This window comes from Neolamprologus brichardi, chromosome 10, assembly GCF_056152115.1.
Source record: "Neolamprologus brichardi isolate AB-2024 chromosome 10, ASM5615211v1, whole genome shotgun sequence".
NCBI lineage: Eukaryota > Metazoa > Chordata > Actinopteri > Cichliformes > Cichlidae > Neolamprologus > Neolamprologus brichardi.
The window spans coordinates 3,053,216-3,075,049 of NC_142113.1; the positions used below are offsets into that span (position 1 = coordinate 3,053,216).

The 21,834-nt window shown below is 39.5% G+C and overlaps 2 protein-coding genes across 2 annotated transcripts; both read right to left on the bottom strand.

Annotated features, from left to right (window-relative positions):
- Positions 1-321: 321 nt before the first annotated feature.
- On the bottom strand, positions 322-14,200 carry tmprss2 (transmembrane serine protease 2). The gene is made up of 15 exons (XM_087847070.1): positions 14,136-14,200; positions 13,378-13,540; positions 12,993-13,052; positions 12,634-12,784; positions 11,066-11,158; positions 10,821-10,937; positions 8,719-8,848; positions 8,165-8,281; positions 7,595-7,635; positions 7,163-7,331; positions 5,638-5,801; positions 5,455-5,550; positions 1,345-1,487; positions 1,107-1,259; positions 322-773 (listed from the first exon to the last, which is right to left on the bottom strand). Exons 3-15 carry the CDS (start codon positions 13,005-13,007, stop codon positions 765-767), a joined length of 1,398 nt encoding a protein of 465 aa, XP_087703196.1. The 5' UTR covers positions 13,008-13,052; positions 13,378-13,540; positions 14,136-14,200; the 3' UTR covers positions 322-764.
- Positions 14,201-20,374: 6,174 nt separating this feature from the next.
- On the bottom strand, positions 20,375-21,742 carry LOC148100775 (uncharacterized). Its single transcript, XM_087846764.1, has one exon. It carries the CDS (start codon positions 21,740-21,742, stop codon positions 20,375-20,377), a length of 1,368 nt encoding a protein of 455 aa, XP_087702890.1.
- Positions 21,743-21,834: the final 92 nt, after the last annotated feature.

Consider the following 21,834-nt stretch of genomic DNA (forward strand, 5'->3'; position numbering starts at 1 on the left):
ACAGGACTTGGGAAAAAAACATTATATAAAATATCAAAGCTAAGACAGTGAAATGGAAAATAACAGCTAGTAGCTGAAAAAAAACCTGTCTGTAGACAAGCGCCTTAGAACATGTGACAGTAATATACCATAAAACATTAACTACCATTAGTTAACTGATTTGTCACTTATTACTGGGCAGAACTGAATTCCTGGCTGATTGTTCTGATAATGTGTGGAAACAGTGAGGAAATGTGAGCAAAGCTGTCATCCACAGCGCACACACAGAACACAATTTTCAACTTAAAGTACAACTTATTTCAGAACATTTGACATTGGTCATATTTTATTTTGAAACAGTTATGAGATACAACTCTAGTGGAATTTATTACATTTATGTGACACAGTTAAAATTAGATTTCCTGGCTTTGACCTTGCTGTTCCACTTCAATGACATCATACTTAGTTGAGGTGGGAGCTAAAAGGCACATGTATGAATTCATTTCCTTGTATCAGGCATAGCAAGCTTTGTTAGCCAGGCAGAAGTAAGAAAAGCAAAGCTACATTTTCCTGTAGTGTCTATCACACAATGTGAATTTACAAAAAAACAACTCTTTGCTGAAAATTAGTTTTATTGGACCAAATAATAGCTTTATTTTGTGCAAATGCAAGAAATTCAGTGCATGCTATAAACAAGAATATAAAAATGCCGATCAATTATTTTGTTGCTTGATTTTTGTTTTGCAAGTAACTCAAGTAGTTCCTTTCACAAATTCACCGACGTCTCAGTTATTCTATGGAGGTAAAGAAAAAAAGTATGATCAGATTTAGGGGGAAGAGCAGATTCTCTTTTGTTCTCTTAGATGATTATTAATCACCAAATTATGTATCAGAGAACATAATTTTACACAACATGAAAAACAGTCAAACATCCAATGTCATGTCAAAGTAAACAGAAGAGCACAGTACGCACAAATAAAGCACTGCTATGACTTTCTAGCTAAACTTACAAATATAAATATTTGATGTGGCAGAGAAAATACAGGATAAACTTTTGACACCACTGATTAATCAACAGATAGTTTCAAAGGACTTTATTCTCTATTCTCCTCCCATTGCATGCGTACCTGTATGTTTTCGTATATCCAGTCAATAAGGAATGGTACATTGGCGTAGACTCCTGGCTTGTTCTTCAAAGCACATCCATAACCAAAGCTCGTAGCTCCTGCCAGCCACCATCGATCTCCTTCTTTCACGACCAGGGGACCTCCACTGTCACCCTGCAGCACACAGAACCACAGACTTATCTCAGGTTGTACACGTATCGCTACATCTCAGAGTGTGTGACGGGGAGATCAGACTGACCTGACAGGAGTCAACTCCTCCCTGCAGGTTACCTGCACAGAACATGGTCTTGGTGACTTCACCATTTAATACTTCAGGTGCATTACAAGTGGCCCTGCTGTAAATGGTCACCTTGGCTTGATTCATTTTTTTGGGGGTTGGCCCTGGAAAAAGGATTATTCACACTGTTAACTCAGACAAACATGAAAGGCAGTGCTTGCTAAGTCCCATCTGAAATAATCGACGATGAAAAATTAAAAGTTACAGGTTTCTCACTCAACGTAGTTTATATTAGACAGTGCTGTGAAAAAGTATTCAACCCCTAAATTTGTCTTGTGTTCTTGTGTTTGTGTCAACGTGGACACAAACTACATTGACAGCTGCTGGAATAGACCCACTCAGGTCTGAATACTTTTTTTTCATTCTGAGAAGCCTGAAGCTGTCACTAGCACGGTAATCCCAAATCCAAGGCCATAAACACAATTAATATAAATAAAATAACATCTCTGATGGACAGAGTCTCCCACCACATGCATGTAAATGTTGCTGAACTGCAGAGCTGCTTCAGTGACAGACTGCTACATCCTCGATGCACGGAGGAGCGTTTCCGCAGGTCCTTCCTCCCTGCAGCTGTCAGACTGTACAATCAGAACTGCTCACAACAAACAGATGCTTACAAATTTTCTGGGTGTGATAATAGATAACAAAATCTGCTGGAAACCTCACATAAAGCATATACAAGTTAAACTGTCAAGAAGCATCCCTGTACTGAGTAAAGTTAAACATTTTTTGCCTTCCAAATCACTCCGGGTACTTTACTGTTCACTTATATTGCCATATTTAGAATACTGTGTGGAAATCTGGGGAAATACATACAAAACTTCACTTCAACCACTATGTAAAACTCAGAAAAAAGCAATCAGGATTATTACTAAAGCAGGATTTAGAGACCACACTAACATCATGTTCTTGAATTAAAAATTCTGAAGTTTATGGATCTTATAAAATATAAAACTGCAAAAATTATGTACAAAGCCAGATACAATATGTTACCAGGAAATGTACAGAGGATGTTTTTTGACAGAGAAGGGGACTATGAATTGAGGGGAAAATTAAATCTGAAGACTCTTAAAGCACGGACAAAGGTTAAAACCTTTTGTGTTACTATTTATGGGGTAAAACTGTGGAACAGTTTTACTGTGGACCTACAGCAATGTTCAAGCATTAGTCAGTTTATAAAGATGTTTCGAAAACTGATTTTGGAAGAATATGAAACTGATAAAGTTGATCACCCATTGTATATATAACTATGCTAAATTGTATCTAAATTATATCTATCACTGTAGCTATGTTTATACATGTTCTCCTTGTTTATTGTGTGGGGTAAGTGATGATGGGAATTAGGTGAATAGTGGGATTCAATAGAATGTTGAGCATGGGGTAGGGATTAATTAGTATGTTATACTTCTTCCTACTCCATTTCAGACCTAGTAATTGTTATTTCACGTAATTTAGACTCTGTTTTATTTATTTATTTTCTTTTTTTGTTTTATCTGAGCACATACGTGTGTGTATTTACATATATATTCATATTTGTAAATGCAAGTATGTGTACTTGTGTATATATTGTTTTTTTTTTCTGTATATGTCTGAAATAAATAAAGATACAATACAATACAATGCTGTAACTGCAATAAGTTAATTAACCAATTTGCACTACAACCTGGTTTGCCTCTTATCTGTAGTTATTTTTATTTAATTTAATAACTGTACAGTACTCTCTGTATATAGTAACTATTGTCCTTAATGTAAATATGTAAGAAAAATTGTGTATGTTTCTGTTCTGTGTCCTGCGTACTGTTTGTTTGTATATGTGTCTTTTTGTTACAACCAAATTTCCCCTTGTGGGACAATTAAAGGATTATTCTATTCTATTCTATTCTATTCTACAATGTATATTGTTAATAACAAGTAACAAAAATCCAAAACAGCGGTAGTAGTTTTTATTGTATTTATATGTATTTATTTTCATTCTCAGTTGGAAAGAGTCTGTTCTGCTCACTGGCTTTATTTAATATCCATTTATGTTCCTATTAGCTGAGGATATCACAGTTACTAGTTTAACAGTCATTAACAAGTCTTGTTTAACATGGACAGGACATGCATAACTGTTTTACTTTTTCACTTTTTTACTTTATCCTAATACTGACTCCATATTTCTGGTATTGCTAAAAACAGCTTGAATAAATTTAACTGAAGTTAATGAAACAGATGTTAATCAGTCAATGACATTCATTCACATATTGTAACAGTCTAAACAGTGTCTGCTTTTTTTGAAAATGCTGGTCAGTGTTACATGATTAAGAACTTACAATTAGAAATGCATCGATCAATTGGCCAGGACTGGAATCAACTAATTTCCAGTGACGTGGGTCATTTGAGCCAACCTATTGGAATTAATGGTGTTTTGTGGTTTCTTTGTGTGCAGAATTTTGGTTTTCCTTTTTAGCTGCTATGTTTAGTTTCCATGTTGCCTTGTCGAGATGCCTCGTCTCCCCTTCCTGTGTCGTTCCATGTCTCCCCAGCCGTCATGTCTCTCTTACTTGTGCTCTTTCATCCCCTCTCTCATCTGCCTTGCCTCCTGTCATGTTGACACATGCTCATGTGTCAGTCTATGTCTCAGTGTTTCCTGTTTTACTTTGATAGTCTCACGGTCCATGTTTGGTGTGTTTAGTTTTGCTTCCCCCGTGGCGTCACTTTGTATCAGCTGTGTTCCCCATGTGTTTCCACTTTCCTCATTGCCGTTCCGTGTATTTAAGTCCTCTGCTTGGTCTGGTCATAGCAGATGGCCCCGCCCCTCCCTGAACATGAGTTTGTTGGAGGTTTCTTCCTGTTAAAAGGGAGTTTTTACTTCCCACTGTCACCAACAGTGTTGGTCAAGTTACTTGAAAAAAGTAATCAGTAACTAATTACTGATTACTTCCCCCCAAAAGTAATCCAGTTACTTTACTGATTACTTATTTTCAAAAGTAATTAATTACTTAGTTACTTAGTTACTTTTTAAAAACACGATTTACAACCTGAATAGGTGATAAAGCGATAGATCTTTCAGCCCAATTCTACTTTTTCTGCATAATCATCATACAAAATGTAATCAAATGGAAAAGTCTCTTTTTAAAACTTGTTTTATTAGTTTTAACCTTTTAACTTTATGCATCAAGCAAACATTTAATTATATTATATTATATTCTCTGACTGGAAGAAATTTGTTTAATATTTAAACCTATTTTCTGCACATTCCAGCACATAAAATAATTATTTTTTTGTGTGTGTTTACACTCAGTCTTTCAAATAGATGCAAGTAAAACACAGCAGAAAATAAATAAAGTCAAAGACTAGCGGTCCTGTTGCTCTATTTTCACCTGTAAAGCAGGAGTGGGGTAGGCGGAGGTTTACCCTGGTGCAGGTGTGCTGCGGTCAGTGGAAGAATCCGCGAGTTTCTCTGTGAGTTTCCCATTACGTCGTAGCTACTCGGTGCTTGTTTGGAAGTTTAGGGGTTTTTTTCGCTGTAAAAAGAAGTTTTCTTCCCACGCACAACGGACACTAATGTTTTTGTCACTTTTTATGGAATCAAACTCAAAGTAAGGTCAGTACTTCCACGCTTTAAACGCTGCACGCTCATACTCTCTCCGCACTCGATATATGATCCATTGTTGATCTGCACACAGCTGTTGTCACGAACGTCGCACTCGCTTACGTCACTGTCATGAGACATTCTCGCAAAAAATCACGGTTTTAGTAACGCAGTAACGCAGCGTTCCTACGGGAAAGTAACAGTAATCTAATTACCGTTTTTGCAATAGTAATCCCTTACTTTACTCGTTACTTGAAAAAAGTAATCGGATTACAGTAACGCGTTACAAGTAACGCGTTACCAAAGTGCTTGCTTACAGGGGGCCATGTGATTGTTCCATTGTTGCATTATTGTAGAGTATTTTCCTTACAATTTTAAACATTTGGTGCTATAAAAATGGTGTAAATAAATACCATTGAATTACATTTTGGGTGTTATGGTAAAGGCTGTTGCCAAAGGCTGAAGGTTTGACATATTCAGTTATGGTTTTGCCTCACCTGTTGACTGCAATGCTCCCCATCCTGTGATCCATGCTTGACGATTAGCAGAAAGGTTCAGGTCAACATTGGGGAGACACACCGGCCGAACTTTATCTGAGGCATAAGCATGTATCACCTTAGAGTGCTGGATTTGCAATAACATAATCACAGAATCATTGAAATTAACTTCCAAGTACTTACAGTTAAAAGTCAGAGGTGTATCAAGCTTTAGGAGAGCAATGTCATAATTATTCGTTCTTGTGTCAAAATCTTTATGGCTGATGATTTTCTGAACTCTGCTGTTAAACATGTTTTCCAAGTTCACGTCCCCATAGTGTACCCTCCACGAGGAAGGAGAAGAGGAACTGCCAAGGAAAAGACGAGGTGAAATGGGCATGGTGGATTTATTAAATATTAGTCAAAAGTGGATAACACTGTAGATAAAAGATGAACACGAGGTCACTATTGATCCATTATGGATCCTCCACTTGAGTGGAGGACTCGACATAAAAAGTAAAGGAGGCTCTCACTGAGAAATTGAGGACACTGTATGATAACGATTTGGCAGTTCCAGTCTTACACAGTTTTATCATCTAATTGAATGTATGGTTGTCAAAGCTGTGTGGCCAAACCTTATGCCTGCTTCAAATAGGATAGTTAATGTTAATGTCTTATATGGGATAAACACAGAAAGGCTACGTTCACACTGCAGGCGAAAGCGCATCAAATCCGATTTTTCTGACCCTATGCGACCCATATCCGATCATGGTGTGACAGTGTGAACGGCGCAAATCCGATATTTTCAAATCCGATCTGGGTCACTTGGTACTGAATCCGATACATATCCGATGTTTTAGAAAGCCACTGCTGTGTGAACGGTCATGTCGCATTAAATCCGTCTTTTACGTCACAGACACAAGACAGACGCCAATTATCAGCGCCGGAGAAGACATTGTGAACGCTTCCTGGCCATCCGGTGTAGATGTCAGTGAAACCGTTGGGAAGACAACGTTGGAGAAACGTGAACATTTTATTTGTACTGTATAATCTGCAGATTCTGACAGAAATCTGCAACTATCCTTTGAAGCAGCGCTCCTCTAAAACAGCAATAAGGATCATTATTGGGTTATTTACATTATTATGTAAATAACAAAATAACTTAAAGCAAAAATTGGGAAACGTGAAGTCCGAAGTCTTTATATTAAGGACCATCAGTCAAACAATACTGTTGCTCTGGGTCTAAACAGAGCGCGTTGTGTGTGACGTCTTCTTTTGCGCATGCGGGCTTTGAGCGTTCACACTAGAGCGCGTTTGCTGTCGCATTTTATTTGTAGTTTGAACAAGCAGACAAAAAAATCGGATTTGATCAAAAAATCGGAATTGAGCATCAAGACCTGCAGTGTGAACGTAGCCTAAGTGAACCTGTTGTCGAAAAAGAGACAAACCTACTGAACTTGCAGAACACGTCGCGTGCTTCACTGCTATCAGTGACACAGTAACCTTTCTACCAACATGTGAATAAATATATTGCAATAAAGTAAAATTCCCATATATCCTGTGTACTTTGTCTTTGAAGGCACACCTAAGTCATTAAACTGTAAATATGACACACACAGGTAGTTCTTTGAATCAGGGTTACTTCCGTCAAAGAGATTATGTTTTTGCTATTGTTTCACAGCACAATGACATGTTCGGGTGAAAGAAAGTAGAGAATAGAAGCGCTCACTATTTAAAGCAGTGTGCAGCAGACAGGATCCAGTATCGGCTGATAATGGAGCCTCCGCAGCTGTGTCGACCTGAAACCTGGAGGCTGACCTGCCATGGCCAGGCTCCATTTACAGCCTCTGTGCCACCAACAATACGACTGCTCGGAGCTGCTGAACTCCTGCCACATTCTGAGGACCGAGGAGCTCAATGTTACTTTTGCTGACTTTCAAGCTTTTGAACACTGTAGCACCAGACAAATGGACAGACTAAGTGATTACATTGATGTATGATCAATCATCCAAGTAAGGAAATCCCCAAAACTTGATTGTTCATCACTCATCCAAGTGACGAAACGCTTCTTCACTGAAACACGACGTCCAGATAAATAGAATCAAGTTTTGGGGATTTACATTATTATTTCACGTATGTCACAGTGAACACAGTAGCTTACCAATACACTGAAGCGTGACAGCTTTGGAGGCGCACAGTAAGCTGCAAAGTGAAAGGATGAAAAAAACGGCACATTTTATAAATGCTGTGGTGTGTATGAAGAGCCCGTTCTCACTCCCGAGGCGTAACATGCCGACGTTTTGTCACGTCCCACGGCGTTCCTGAGGAACGGGAAAGGAGACCTTCGGCGTTCTTATGGTACGCGGCGGGTTATGGCCGAAATCCAGTGCAATGACGCTCCGGTAATAGACGTTCCAGCCCTGTATTCCAGCCCTAAACCTAACCTTATCCCTAGCCCTAACCATAACCTTTTTCCTGACCTTAACCAGGACTTTAATGATGTGAAATAGCGTGTTTCTAAGCGATTTGAAGAAAAAGAGCGAACATGTGTAGATTGAGTCCATACGGTTCTCATATTTCCTCATTTTTCCGAGGTCGTCATTTAGGAACGTGGTGGGTAGCCGAAAACGTAATATGTTGACGATTTGTCACCTAGCCTAAAATGTGACGCTTTGGGAGTGAGAACGTGTTGGTATGAAGTGATCACTCAGTGATATGTGGTTGTTTATACCTGTGAGTGAGCTGTGACTGTATTAGTGAGCCACTATTACTTCCGGACTCCAGCCTCATATATCCATTGGAGGCCAAAGAACCTGCACTGGTTTGGCTGTAGGCAAAATAATCATCTCTGTGGGACAAAGAGGCAGGTGTGACAGGGAAATGAGACCAGCAGACTGTACTCACACATTCATGCATGTCACGCAAGGACATTCCCTCTGAGTTAGAACTTTGAAAAATATGTACTAATCAATACTGCACATTTGTCATTTCAGAAGAATATTAGTTGTTGTCTCAGTGGGTGAAAAAACTAAGTACATCCATTGTTTCCACAGGTAAGCAGTAGCTCTGTGCAGCTAAAAAAAACAAACACTGGCCACCAGGTGTAAAATTACAAAATGATTCTTATCATTTTTGTCAAAGGAGGAGTTACAGTAATGTGACGCACACAGTGTTAGTTTGGAAATTATTCAAGTTCCAGTAGCAATGCAAATCATGAGTCGTGTAATATGAGCTTTTTACACCACACATTGCAAAAGTGTGTCAGTGGGAAAGGACAATGAGCACCTGCTGTAACCAATCTGTCTGCACACAGTTCTTCCATAGTTATCATCCCAGTTGTCAGCACACACGGGCATCCAGGTCTGGCTGCTTGATGAATAACTCTCCAGCATGGAGTTGGCCCCTTGGAGGCGAACTGTGAAACATCAAGTCTATTAAAAAATAGATTCGTACACTAAATAATAGGGGTGCAACGATACTCGTATCGATATTGAACCGTTCGATACAGTGCTTTCGGTTCGGTACGCATATGTATCGAACAATACTAAATTTTTAATTTATTTTATCAACTTTCCTTCTGACGGTGCTGTCTGTGTTGAGCGCTCAGTGGATCTGCGCTCGACACTGCAGCCTAGGCGGAGTAGTCGAACACAGATTCACTGAGCGCAGGGCAAGCTAGCTAGACAGAAGTTAAGCTTGTTGCAACATGGCAAATTGAACCTCCCCCACCCTCATTCAGATCTGGTGTCTGGAACTATTTTGGTTATCATGTGACGTATGACCCTGAAGGTAAGCGTGTCATGGACTAAAGTAAAACAGTATGTCAGATGTGCCACGCAATGCTCATTACATGAGTGGGAACTATTGTGTTAGCGCAGTTAGCTCGTTAATGTGTTGACGCTGTCCAGCCCCACACACGGGGCAATCCGCAGTAGCTCGTTAACAGAGATTTGCCGTGTTGTGGCGTTAACCTCATTTCAGATTAAGGCTGACAGCACTAGTGGGAACACAACGAATATGACTACACATTTACCCGATAGCATCCTAGTGCAAAGACAAGTGGAAGCAGACAAAAACAACAAGCACGCATACAAACGTTACCCGAGTCATTTAGACAGCCGTTAGCACATGATTCTCCTTATGGGGACCTGATATGTTTAATATGCTGCTGAGAATATAGCCCAGAAGAAGCGTATAGTATAGCTTTTATTTTGGAAAGAGACATTTCTCTGTAATAAACTCTCTTTTCCAAAGATGAGTGATTCCTCAATCAGATACAGGGCTTGCAAAATCGCTAGCCCGACGTCCCGGGGCTAGCGATTTTTCCAGTCGGGCTGCCCTGCTCTGCTCGTCGGCCTATCGTAGGAAGGAAAAATATATGTCAATGCTTTTGCATTCTTTCGGAAATGTAGCTGGGTAATTATGTCATTGGCATCGGTGAGCCACTGTCAATATGTGACATATTGAAATCGCGTTTGAATTTGCGCTTGTTTTTTGCTTTCACTTTGCAATCGCGCGAACTGTGTATAGAGAGCGACAGCACTGATTGGTGAGTGATGATAATTTGCGCACCAATTCCTCTGACATCGTCTTATCAATCGTTAGCTTACTATGCAAACATGACAAGTGAAATCTCCCGCAGCAAGCTTAAACATGTGAGAGGTTGATCGCGCAGAGAATCGCTGAGCGTTATGTAAGTGCGTGTGTAAAAGCAGCAGGATATATATTTTAGTTCTGCTGAGCCAAATAAGACAGGTCAGGGTGAAGACGTGACAGCCAAAGAAAAGCTTACCAAAAAACGGAAAAGTTATGACAAATCAGACTATAAGGCAAAAAGAAAGTGCAGCTTTATGGTTTCATGGACAAAAGAATTTCTGTGGCTGCAATATGACGAGCTAAATAACCAGGTCTACACATTAGTGGTCCGCAGGTGCGCATTCGCTGTCAAAATAAAAGACGCACAGGATAAGAAGTTGCAACGCGTGTTTGCATACATAAGATTTTCAGGAGGAGGACAGACATTTGTTTAGAACTCTTAAAGATCTTGAAGAAGCTCCTTTAAGCAATTACTTTGGTGTTCCTCCACCTCCAAAGAAATGTCAGGAGTCCGAACCACAAAAGAAGCGCGTATTCTCGGAAAAGTGGTTGCAGGAGGTGAGCTGGCTTCAAACAAATGATGAACGCACAGAGAGGTGGTGCAGAATGTGCCGTGAAAGTTTAATAAATAACAAATTAATAAAAAGGCATCAACATTTTTTTGTGTATCGAAAAAATATCGAACCGTGACACCAAAGTATCGAACCGAACCGAACCGTGAATTTTGTGTATCGTTGCACCCCTACTAAATAACTGTGTGGAAGACTGAGACACTGATTTGAATGCCTTACAGCACTGAGATTCATCCTCTTCATATGGACAGTCAATGATTCCATCACACCACTGGGTATGGCTCAGACACATCCCACCTTTTCCACACGACTTCCCCAGTAGACACTGGTAGTATACTGTGAGCACATGCGTTTACTACTGTGAACCTCATATATATACAAGAGCATGCAGAATCATGCCACATTACAATACTTAAATTATAAAAATAATTTTATGCAGCTGCACAGTCTCCAAATCAACTCACGGAAGTACCACAGCAAGAGTCCGAGCACTGCCAGGATAACAGTCACACACAGAAATGCACCCAGGATGTACGTCCAGTGACATTTCTTTCTTCCTGAAGGCCAAGATAAAAAAAAAAAGACAATCCTGTATCAATTTGTAAAAATTCATGGAAAAACTGTTGATTTGGGAGACAGACACTATCTCTACTTTTAAGATTAGGCTTCAAACTTTCCTTTTTGATAAAGCATATAGTTAGGGCTGGACCAGGTGACCCTGAATCCTCCCTTAGTTATGCTCCAATAGACGTAGGCTGCCGGGGGATTCCCATGATGCATTGAGTTTTTCCTTTCCAGTCACCTTTCTCACTCACTATGTATTAATAGACCTCTCTGCACTGAATAATACTTGGTATTAATCTCTGTCTCTCTTCCACAGCATGTCTTTATCCTGTCTTCCTTCTCTCTCCCCAACCGGTCGCAGCAGATGGCCCCGCCCCTCCCTGAGCCTGGTTCTGCTGGAGGTTTCTTCCTGTTAAAAGGGAGTTTTTCCTTCCCACTGTCGCCAAAGTGCTTGCTCATAGGAGGTCATATAATTGTTGGTTTTTCTCTGTATGTGTTATTGTAGGGTCTACCTTACAATATAAAGCACCTTGAGGTGACTGTTGTTGTGATTTGCAGCTGTATAAATGTATAACTATCCCAATCATTAATGCACAGTCACAAACAAGACACAACTGCACTGAGTTTGCCCATGTTTTAGAAATCTAAACAGTCACTGTGACGACAGATGACAATTGTGATATTATAGTAATGTAAACCATAAAACAGTCAACAAGAAGCAATAAACCTCTACCAAAGAAGAGTCATAAACATAGCTAGCTTGAAGTAAATAAACACATCATTTACTTTTTCTTTTCTTTTGCTTTTAACATCTTCTAACTTTAATATTTAGAGTTTCTTTTTATTGAGCTTATGAAATGAAAACATTTCAATTAATATGAAGAGTTTCTGCATTGCACTATATAAGTAAACTTTATGCAAAAGTATAACTCCACTGTGTGTTTTATTGTTTTGTTTTGTATATCTTTCATAGTTTGCAACTCTCTATGATTGCAGTCATATTCTGAAAGTTGTGTCTGGATAGTTCAGTGTCTACGTTCTGAATTTGTGAGTATCTAGTGGTTAAGAGAAAGTTACAGTTACCTATTTTATGCTGCATTTTAAAATTTGCACAATATTTAACTTGTGGAAACACTGTAAAACTCTTCAAGTTTATCGACTTTAAAAATCAGTTAATCAATAAATTCATCAGTTGGTGTAACAGTCGCCACGGCTTTTTTGCCTGCCAACTTTTAGACAACAACAGTTTAAAACTATTTTAGCCACGTTGTCTTGTGTCTCTACAAAAAACTATTGAAACTGTATTCATTAGATCAGGGAAACAATTTTAATTATTTAGGTTAAATTAGTATGTGTGGATTTAAAATGTGGAACAAAAATAAGTTAATGATTCTGTGAATGTGCAATACATATTTCCAGATGGATATTTGCCAAGTGACAACCTTGGTCAAATAAAATATTCCAGTACCTTTTGTTTGCCTTGGATTAGCTGGTATTCCGGGTGTTGAAGCATAATACTGGTTGATGTAGGAATGGCTGGGGATCTGCTGTGTTACAGAATACGGAGGACTATATTCTTCATGTTTAAACGCTTGGTTTTCATACATGGGACCGTTCACCTGGAGATATACAGACAAAAAAAAAGATGAATTTATTTGCTCTACCTGTCACTCAGGTAACCTTTTCATCAGCATCGGTTTGTTCGATTCAGTTATAAAATTGAAATATGAGATCGAGCCTGTTTGTATGTTTAGTCAAATAACAACCTGAGAATAACGCCTGAGGTGTTTCAGAAATGTTACCTTTCTACTGTGAAACTGACCTTACCTGATTATTATACATAGTGAAACTGGTTTTACTGCCTGAAGAAGAGGAACTCTGTGAAACCTGAAAAACGGGATGTGTAAAATTTAAAAACATTTAAATACTAGTTGCTAGGTGCCACACAGGTATAAAAACATTCACACATCTTTGCAGATTTGTATTTTTTCATTAAACTGGACAGCTCGGCCCACAATAAGAAGCTAAAAAATAACACACACATATTAAAATGAAACAGAAATACTCGTTTACACTTTTCTGTCATTCACAAATAAGATTTAAACTGAAGAGAGAACATTTTTGAATAAATACTTGCTCATCTTACTTTGGTATGAAGGTATCATGTGATCCAGGACAGCTAAATTACTTAGAATTATTTACTAGTTCTCACCTTGAAAGTTTCCTTCGGGTCTCTGACTCTGTTACCGCACTCGTTTGCTTCTCTCTCCCTGTCTCATTTTCTTTCTCGCCTCGAATGTAATCAACAGCCAGAGTCACGCCCTTTCCCACTGTGTCGCACCCAGCATGTGGTGCTCAAGTGGATTTACACACAACTGGGTAAAAAAATGACAGGTGCAAAGAATATGGGCATATCTTAGTATCTTAATTCACATGTACATATTCCAGTTCGTGTAATCAGATTTGTGTGTGCGTAGAGAAATCAGTATGTGTGTGTGTTCATGTCTGTTCTGTGAGTATGAATGGTTCAAAAGTATTAAATCTCTATAGAAAACAACAACAACACACAAATCATAAGTTACAATCATACAGTTTTACCTTTTCTCTCTTTTGTTTAACATGTAACTTTTGCTACGCACACACAGACTGAAATACACAAATCTCCACACAGATGCAAACAATGCTTTTGATACAATACCAGCCCCATTAAAAGCACCATACTTCAGTACAGATGAAAGACAGTGCTCTATATATATTTCTGAGAGGTTTGCAGATCGGTGTAACAATCCTGTGCATCTCATACAAGCTTAGCTTCTTTTGCATAAGGCACGTGTTTTGGTAATCAAAGCTCCATCTCTTACCAGTCTTCACAGCTTTACTCTGGGGCCTAATAAGATTCTACTATATTCTGCTAACCATAACATGAAGAAGATTAAAAATAGGGTGAAAAGGTGTAATATATGCACTTACATTAAGTGTAAATCTTGGTCGTGTCAAAGCAAAGAGTTCCCTGAGTTTAATTTGTGACGTCTAAATAAGTGGACTTTAAAAAAGCAATGGACAAAGGACTTTCAGACCCTGTTAATATTTAACTCTGTATGAATGTGCCCACTGTCGGGAAATGCAAAATAAAGAAAGACAGATGACGGTCATGAAGGACACGGTGGAGGTACATAATGTCTAAATGACACACTCACAACCTTAAACTGACTTTGAAAGGGTGTGAGGATAAGTTCAACTTCAAGCTAATTAGAGGAAACAAACATCCTGCATAAAGCTAACCACTCATTGCACCCTCCTTCCCCCGGTTTTGATGAAACTTACCTTTACTGAGCAGCATATCCTGACTAGCTGTTCACCCACAGGGGAAAAACATGATACATTTCCAGCAACACTACACTTAAACCGCACCCCACAAACATGAGGCCACTAAACTCTGTGGGTGAATTCTGTCTGTTTAAACACATGGATTACCTTGTGAATATTTACAAATGCTTTAGCCATTAAAAATGATATCTGTCTAGCATCTTTTTTGTCATACTATTCTCCATATATTGTAATATCTGAAAATAACACAAAAAGAAATGACTAAATAAATAAAAACAAGAGGAGCCTAAAGCGATTCTAATGCTATTCTTGGAAAAACAAAACGTCTTCTGCACCACGATGCATTCAGATTCCTTCTGGACAGTCCCTCTTCATGTGGCCAGTTTTACATTCTTCTCTTAATATAAATAATAAAGTTTAATTCATGTTTTATCATTACAGACAAATGTTTGTTTCCCACCTTCAGGCAGAGAATATTTAAGAGAGGGGAAAAGTGCAGTTCTTATAATCAGAGGCAAACTGATCCTTTAATCCCCAATTTCAAAAGGTTAAAAAGACATTGCTGTTGCAGATAATACAGCCAAACAGAGCACAGTCAATGTTATCGCTTACCTCTGGCACGTTATGTATCCAGTGTAAGAACAACTTGACTTAAGAAAGGTAGTTGCGCCATCTAGTGGCCAGTTTGAAAAACAACACAAACTGGTAATTGTAGTAAATACTAGGGCTGGGTATCGTCACTGATTTCTGGAATCGATTCAGTTCCAATTCACAAGGTCCTGAATCGATTCGATCCACGATTCGATTCAGTTCGATTCGATTCAATTCAATTCGATTGATTCGATTCAATTAGATTTGAATCTGGGAAATTTTGACAGTCAGAAATATTATAATTCAGATCAGTACATTTACATATTTTTGTATCTATCAAAAGGAAGCTGACAGACGCAAGACTTTATCAAAGGTGTGAGCGTCACAGCAGATGCCTTTGTGTCAAAGTAGCTGAAGATAAAACACAGAAAAACATGAAGGTGATTTTCCTGGCCTGGGATTTTATAAAAAAATATTCTGCAGTACATCAAAAACGAAAGAGAACCATTAATCAACTTATGAACATTACCTCTGACGTTACAGCGGTTTTATTAGAGACACAGCTGAGCGTTTTGCATTTTGCATAATTTTAAAAAGTTGAGATTTGTTCAGTATTGAATGGCAGAAATTAGGTTTTCTCTTCGGAAGTAAGTGAAAGGAAAATAAAACAGCGGCCGACAGCGCTGTAAACAACGGTAGACTTGTGCGTAACAAGCAAGCGAATAATGCAGAAAACAGATTTTTAGACGGGAAACTGTTGTTGAAGTACAGAGAGAGAGAGAGAGCTGTGCATGAAGTGTGATTTTATGTAAGTTTGTAAGTTAAATGTAAGTTTTTTGGTTTACTACTGACTTCTTGGCTTTAAAAAGTTCTCTCCCCCTGCTGCTACTGCAACTTTTGCATGCAGTAATGGAACTGTTACAATTTTTGCTGTGATGCAGATGCAGCTCTTCAGCATCCACACTGTGTTTATGTGTTAAAAGAGAAATGATTTCCTTGTAACTAAAACAAGTTCTCTACTCGTGACTTGAGAGGCACATTATATACATAGTACAGCAATAAATTCTCCAGCTTTTGTGAAGCTGTTTGGCAAATAAAGCAACCCTGAAAAAGATTAGAGAATGAATGGATGGTATGTTATTATTTCAGGGACAACTTTCAGGTTTTGTTATGATGATTATTGGCCTTTGACACCATGTGCGATTTTATTTTATTATTTATTTATTTTCATAAAGTTTTTTGTTTTTTTAATCCTTCTTCAAGTCAAGTCAAGTCAATTTTATTTATAAAGCACATTTAAAAACAACCAAGGCTGACCAAAGTGCTGTACAATAAAATACAAATATAAAATACAATAAAACACAAGTACATAAAACACCTCACTGATAAAACAATAAGTTAATACAGTAAGTTAAACCTTGCTAAAAGCCAATGAGAAGAGGTGAGTTTTAAGAGCGGTTTTAAAAGTTCCTAGGCTTGTGGAGAATCTGATGTGAGGAGGTAAACTGTTCCACAGTCTGGGTGCAGCCACAGCAAAAGCCCTCTCTCCCCTAGTCTTTAATCTGTACCTGGGAACATCTAAAAGCATCAGGTCTTCTGACCTCAAAGATCTCCTGGGGCGGTAAATGCTAAGAAGCTCTGCCAGGTAAGGAGGTGCAGTACCGTTAAGAACCTTAAAAACCAGCAGTAAAATTTTAAAATCAATCCTACAAGCAACTGGGAGCCAGTGGAGAGAGCAGAGGACCGGAGTGATGTGGTCTCTCTTTTTGGAACCGGTCAGCATGCGAGCAGCAGCGTTCTGCACCAGCTGGAGGCGATGCAGACAGGAACGATCTAAACCAGCATAAAGGGAGTTACTACGGAGCTGATTTGTTTATCAAATTTAAAAGCACTGTCAAAAGTAACACCGAGGCTCTTAATGGAGGAAGTACATTTGGAAGTTCCCATAAAAGGGTCCCATAAAATCAAAGGAAAGGTTGGGGTCTTTAGGAAGCCCAAACACAATGACTTCAGTTTTACTTTCATTTAGATGTAGGAAGTTAAGAACCATCCAAGTCTTAATGTCAGACAGACAGGAGAATAACGGCTGCAAAGAGTCCTTACAGTCTAACCTCAGAGGGAGGTAGATCTGAATGTCATCAGCAAAGGTGTGGAAGGACACATTATGTTTGCGCAGCACATCGCCCAGAGGGAGCAAATACAGAGTAAACAGCAGGGGGCCTAGAATGGACCCCTGAGGTACACCACAAGTTAAAGGAGCTCTGGGAGATGACAGTTCACCGAGGGGGACAGAAAAACTCCTGTTATCCAGGTAGGACTGGAAAAACTTTAAGACAGTACCTTTCAAACCGACACAGTGTTCTAGGCGGGATAACAGTATGTTGTGATCAACAGTGTCGAAGGCTGCTGTCAGGTCTAAGGTTACTAGGACAGCAGCACAACCAGAATCTACAGTTAAAAGCAAATCATTAAAAACTCTCAGTAAGGCGGTTTCAGTGCTGTGACGAGCTCTAAAACCAGACTGAAACTTCTCATAGAGACTGTTGTTGTCTAAAAATGACTGGAGCTGCCTGAGGACAACTCGCTCCAGTACTTTGGACAGAAAGGGCAGATTGGAGATGGGCCTATAGTTAGAGAGTATAGATGGGTCCAGGTTAGGCTTTTTGAGGAGAGGTTGAACAACAGCATGCTTAAAAAGTGTTGGGAAACAACCAGAGCTGAGACAGGCATTGATCAGGACCAGAAGGACAGGTCCAACTGAGTCCAGGACCTGCTTCAGAAGACGAGAGGGGATAACGTCAGTGGAACAGTTGGTAGACTTGACCTTGCAGACTGTTTCATGCAGCTGAGAAAGAGAGATTAGCTCAAACTGGTTAAAGGCAGATTGGCACGAGGGAGAAACACAGGGATTGAAAGGTGGAGGTGGAATGACAGACTGCAGGGAGGAAATCTTATTAACAAAAAAATATAAAAAGTCAAAAAAGTTCTATGTGGTTTTCGTTTGTATCTGTTTTTATGTATTTAATCTTCTTTTCAGCACTTTGGTCCATTGTGGTTGTTTTGTGATTCTGAGGCTGATCAAACTAACTCAGTAAATGGAAACCTCTTGTTCATTTTGTGCCATGTACTGTCACATATGCTAAGCCTAATTACACAATGTACAGTCCCAGGCACTGTGGACCATGTGGTCATTCCTCCCCAGAATCCCACACAGTGCAGAATGTCCAAATGGTGAAAAAGCAACTCCAAAACTCCTCTTCCCACACCGTGACTCCACTCCCGTGAGAAAACGAGACTGTTCTCACTCCCGAGGTGTAACATGCCGACGTTTTGTCACGTCCTGCGGCGTTCCTGAGGAACGCGAAAGGAGACCTTCGGCGTTCTTATGGTACGCGGTGGGTTAATTAACCCACCGCGGGAGCGTCATTGCACTGGATTTCGGCCATAATTATGGCCGAAATAGACGTTCCAGCCCTGTATTCCAGCCCTAAACCTAACTTTATCCCTAGCCCTAACCATAACCTTTTTCCTGAGCTTAACCAGGACTTTAATGATGTTAAATAGCGTGTTTCTAAGTGATTTGAAGAAAAAGAGCGAACATGTGTAGATTGAGTCCACACGGTTCTCATTTTTCCTCATTTTTCCGAGGTCGTCATTTAGGAACGTGGTGGGTAGCCGAAAACGTAATATGTTGACGATTTGTCACCTAGCGTAAAATGTTACGCTTTGGGAGTGAGAACGTGTTGGAGAAAACGCACTCTGCTCCTGGCAATACACAAACACATACACACATTGGCAATCCACTATATCGAGGGTTAAAATCCCGCATAACTCAACAGCTGTACTGTCAAGTTTCACACCGTATAATCCCACACAGACTGGAGCTCAGCAACACTCTTAAGTAGGGCGCTACTAACGAGGCCCATCAGCTGGAGCTCGTGACAGCTGACGAGCGGTCGCGACCAGAGATGGGCAGTAACGCATTACTTGTAACACGTTACTGTAATCTGATTACCTTTTTCAGGTAACGAGTAAAGTAAGGGATTACTATTGCAAAAACGGTAATTAGATTACCGTTACTTTCCTGTAGGAACGCTGCGTTACTGCTTTACTAAAACCGTGATTTTTTTGCGAGAATGTCTCATGACAGTGACGTAAGCGAGTGCGACTGTGACAACAGCTGTGTGCAGATCAACAATGGATCATATATCGAGTGCAGAGAGAGTATGAGCGTGCAGCGTTTAAAGCGTGGAAGTACTGACCTTACTTTGAGTTTGATTCCATAAAAAGTGACAAAAACATTAGTGTCCGTTGTGCGTGGGAAGAAAACTTCTTTTTAAAGCGAAAAAAACCCCTAAACTTCCAAGCAAGCACCGAGTAGCTACGACGTAATGGGAAACTCACAGAGAAACTCGCGGATTCTTCCACTGACCGCTGCACCAGGGTAAACCTCCGCCTACCCCACTCCTGCTTTACAGGTGAAAATAGAGCAACAGGACCGCTAGTCTTTGACTTTATTTATTTTCTGCTGTGTTTTACTTGCATGTATTTGAAAGAGTGAGTGTAAACACACAAAATATTTTATTTTATGTGCTGGAATGTGCAGAAAATAAGTTTAAATGTTAAACAAATTTCTTCCAGTCAGAGAATGTTGCATATAATTTAATTTTTGCTTGATGCATAAAGTTAAAAGGTTACAACTAATAAAACAAGTTTTAAAAAGAGACTTTTCCATTTGATTACATTTTGTATGATGATTATGCAGAAAAAGTAGAATTGGGCTGAAAGATCTATCGCTTTATCACCTATTCAGGTTGTAAATCGTGTTTTTAAAAAGTAACTAAGTAACTAAATAATTAATTACTTTTGAAAATAAGTAATCAGTAAAGTAACAGGATTACTTTTTGGGGGAAGTAATCGGTAATTAGTTACTGATTACTTTTTTCAAGTAACTTGACCAACACTGGTCGCGACTTCCCAGGTAGGGATCCCTCCGACGACCCAAAACATCCGGGAGCGAACAAAAACATAGACAGGAAGATGGAGGGAGTAGAAGAGAACACAACCAACACGATACACAGAAAATGAATCTGGACTCCTGGGCTGAACGACCGCGAGGATCATCAACCCGAGGAAAACACAGAATACACACGAGTCCTCGGTCCTCAGACCTGGGACCAAAGACAATTCATTCTTGAATGAAGACATTGATCAGACAGGTGTAAAATGGAGCCACTTGTGTTTATTATTAAATTATTGGGGAGAGAGGGGAGGAACAGGAGAAGGGAAAATTAAGCTGGAACAGAGGTGGAGGAAGATGAGGCAGGAGTGGCCCTCCGGGGGAAGAAGCGGAAGCATTTTGTCTTCTTCTTGAGTTGCTTTTCCACAAGCACTTTTTTATCTAGTATGACGGATCTCAACTCGTCCACTGTTTCTGTATTTTGCTTCTCTAGTTTCTTGCATATTTTTTCCACTTCTTCTAATTTGGCTTGTTCTTCTTTGAGCCTTTCTTTTAGTTCTTTAGCTGTTGCCTCCTGTTTTTGCACTTTCTCCTTTTCTCCTTCCAGTTCAGCTGTTGTGTACTTCATTTTGTTGCGAAGTTCTTGCAGTTTTTGGTTTGTCTTCTCAAAGTCCTGGACAAGAAGAAGTTTTTCTTTGTTCTGCTTTATGTACTGTTGTTCTTTCTCTTGACGCAGCTCTTGATATTTGTTCTGTGTTTCATAATGCATTGCCTGCAGTGTTCTGTATTTTCCTTCCATGCCTTGGAGTTGGCATTGCATGTCTCCCTGGTTTATGTCCAGTTGTTCTTTCACTTTGAGGATTTCTGTACTTTTTTGCAAAGCTTCATCGAGCTTTACTCGCAAGCCTTCACTGTTTTTCTCTATGTTCAGAAGCTTGCAATCTAATTCTTTTTGTTTTATCTCCTGTTGCTTTTTCTCTTGAAGCAACTCGTCATATTTGTGCATTGTTTCGTTAAGCCTTGCCTGCAGCATCCTGTCTTTTCCCTCCATGTGTTGGAGTTGGCTCTCCATGTCTCGCTGCTTTATGTCCTGTTGGTTTTTCTCTTCGAGGATTGCTTCATTTATTTGCAGAGCTTCATCAAGCTTTACTTGCAACTCGTCATTTTGTTTCTTGATGTTCTTAAGCTCGCGGCCCATTCGCTTTTGTTTGATCTGCAGTTGCCTTTTCTCTCGAAGAACCTCTTCATTTGTTTCCTGATTTTTATCATCCCTTGCTTTTACCACTCTGTATTTTATCTCCATCTTTTCGAGTTGATCGTGCATCTGTCTCTGTCTCATGTCCTGTTGTTTCTTCTCTTGGAGGATTTCTTTAATTTTTTCTAGCTTTCCTTGGAGCTCTTGGTTCTTTTTCTCCATGTCTTTGATATCCCATTGTTTTTCATCAATAATACTCTCCTTTTCTTGGAGCTGGTAGGACATTTTTTTTAATTGAGTGCTCTGTCTCTCATTTTCCTCCACCAATAACGCAATCTTCTCTCTGTTAAGAAGATTTTCATTCTCCATTTCTGCCAAGCGCTTCTCCTCTAATTCAACTTGTTCATCCCAAGGAAGAGAGGAGAGGTAAGGGTCTTCTGGTTCATCCCAGGGAAGAGCACCGGGGTCAACTTCTTGACTTTTTGGTTCTTCTCCTTGAGACATGTTGGAGTCTGGGGTCAGGATCCAAATGTTTCCAAATGCTTCTCCGGCGAACAGTTGAGGGCTGCAAACAGAAATGCTGCCAGTAATGGACT

Excerpts from the sequence above, each read along its gene's own strand:
- LOC148100775 (XM_087846764.1), bottom strand. The coding sequence starts at position 21,742 with ATGTCTCAAGGAGAAGAACCAAAAAGTCAAGAAGTTGACCCCGGTGCT.
- tmprss2 (XM_087847070.1), bottom strand. Across the intron at positions 5,551-5,637 it reads TACACCTCTGACTTTTAACT|ATAAAGTTCGGCCGGTGTGT; the intron begins GTAAGTACTTGG and ends CTTATGCCTCAG. Across the intron at positions 1,260-1,344 it reads GAGGAGTTGACTCCTGTCAG|GGTGACAGTGGAGGTCCCCT; the intron begins GTCAGTCTGATC and ends TGTGTGCTGCAG.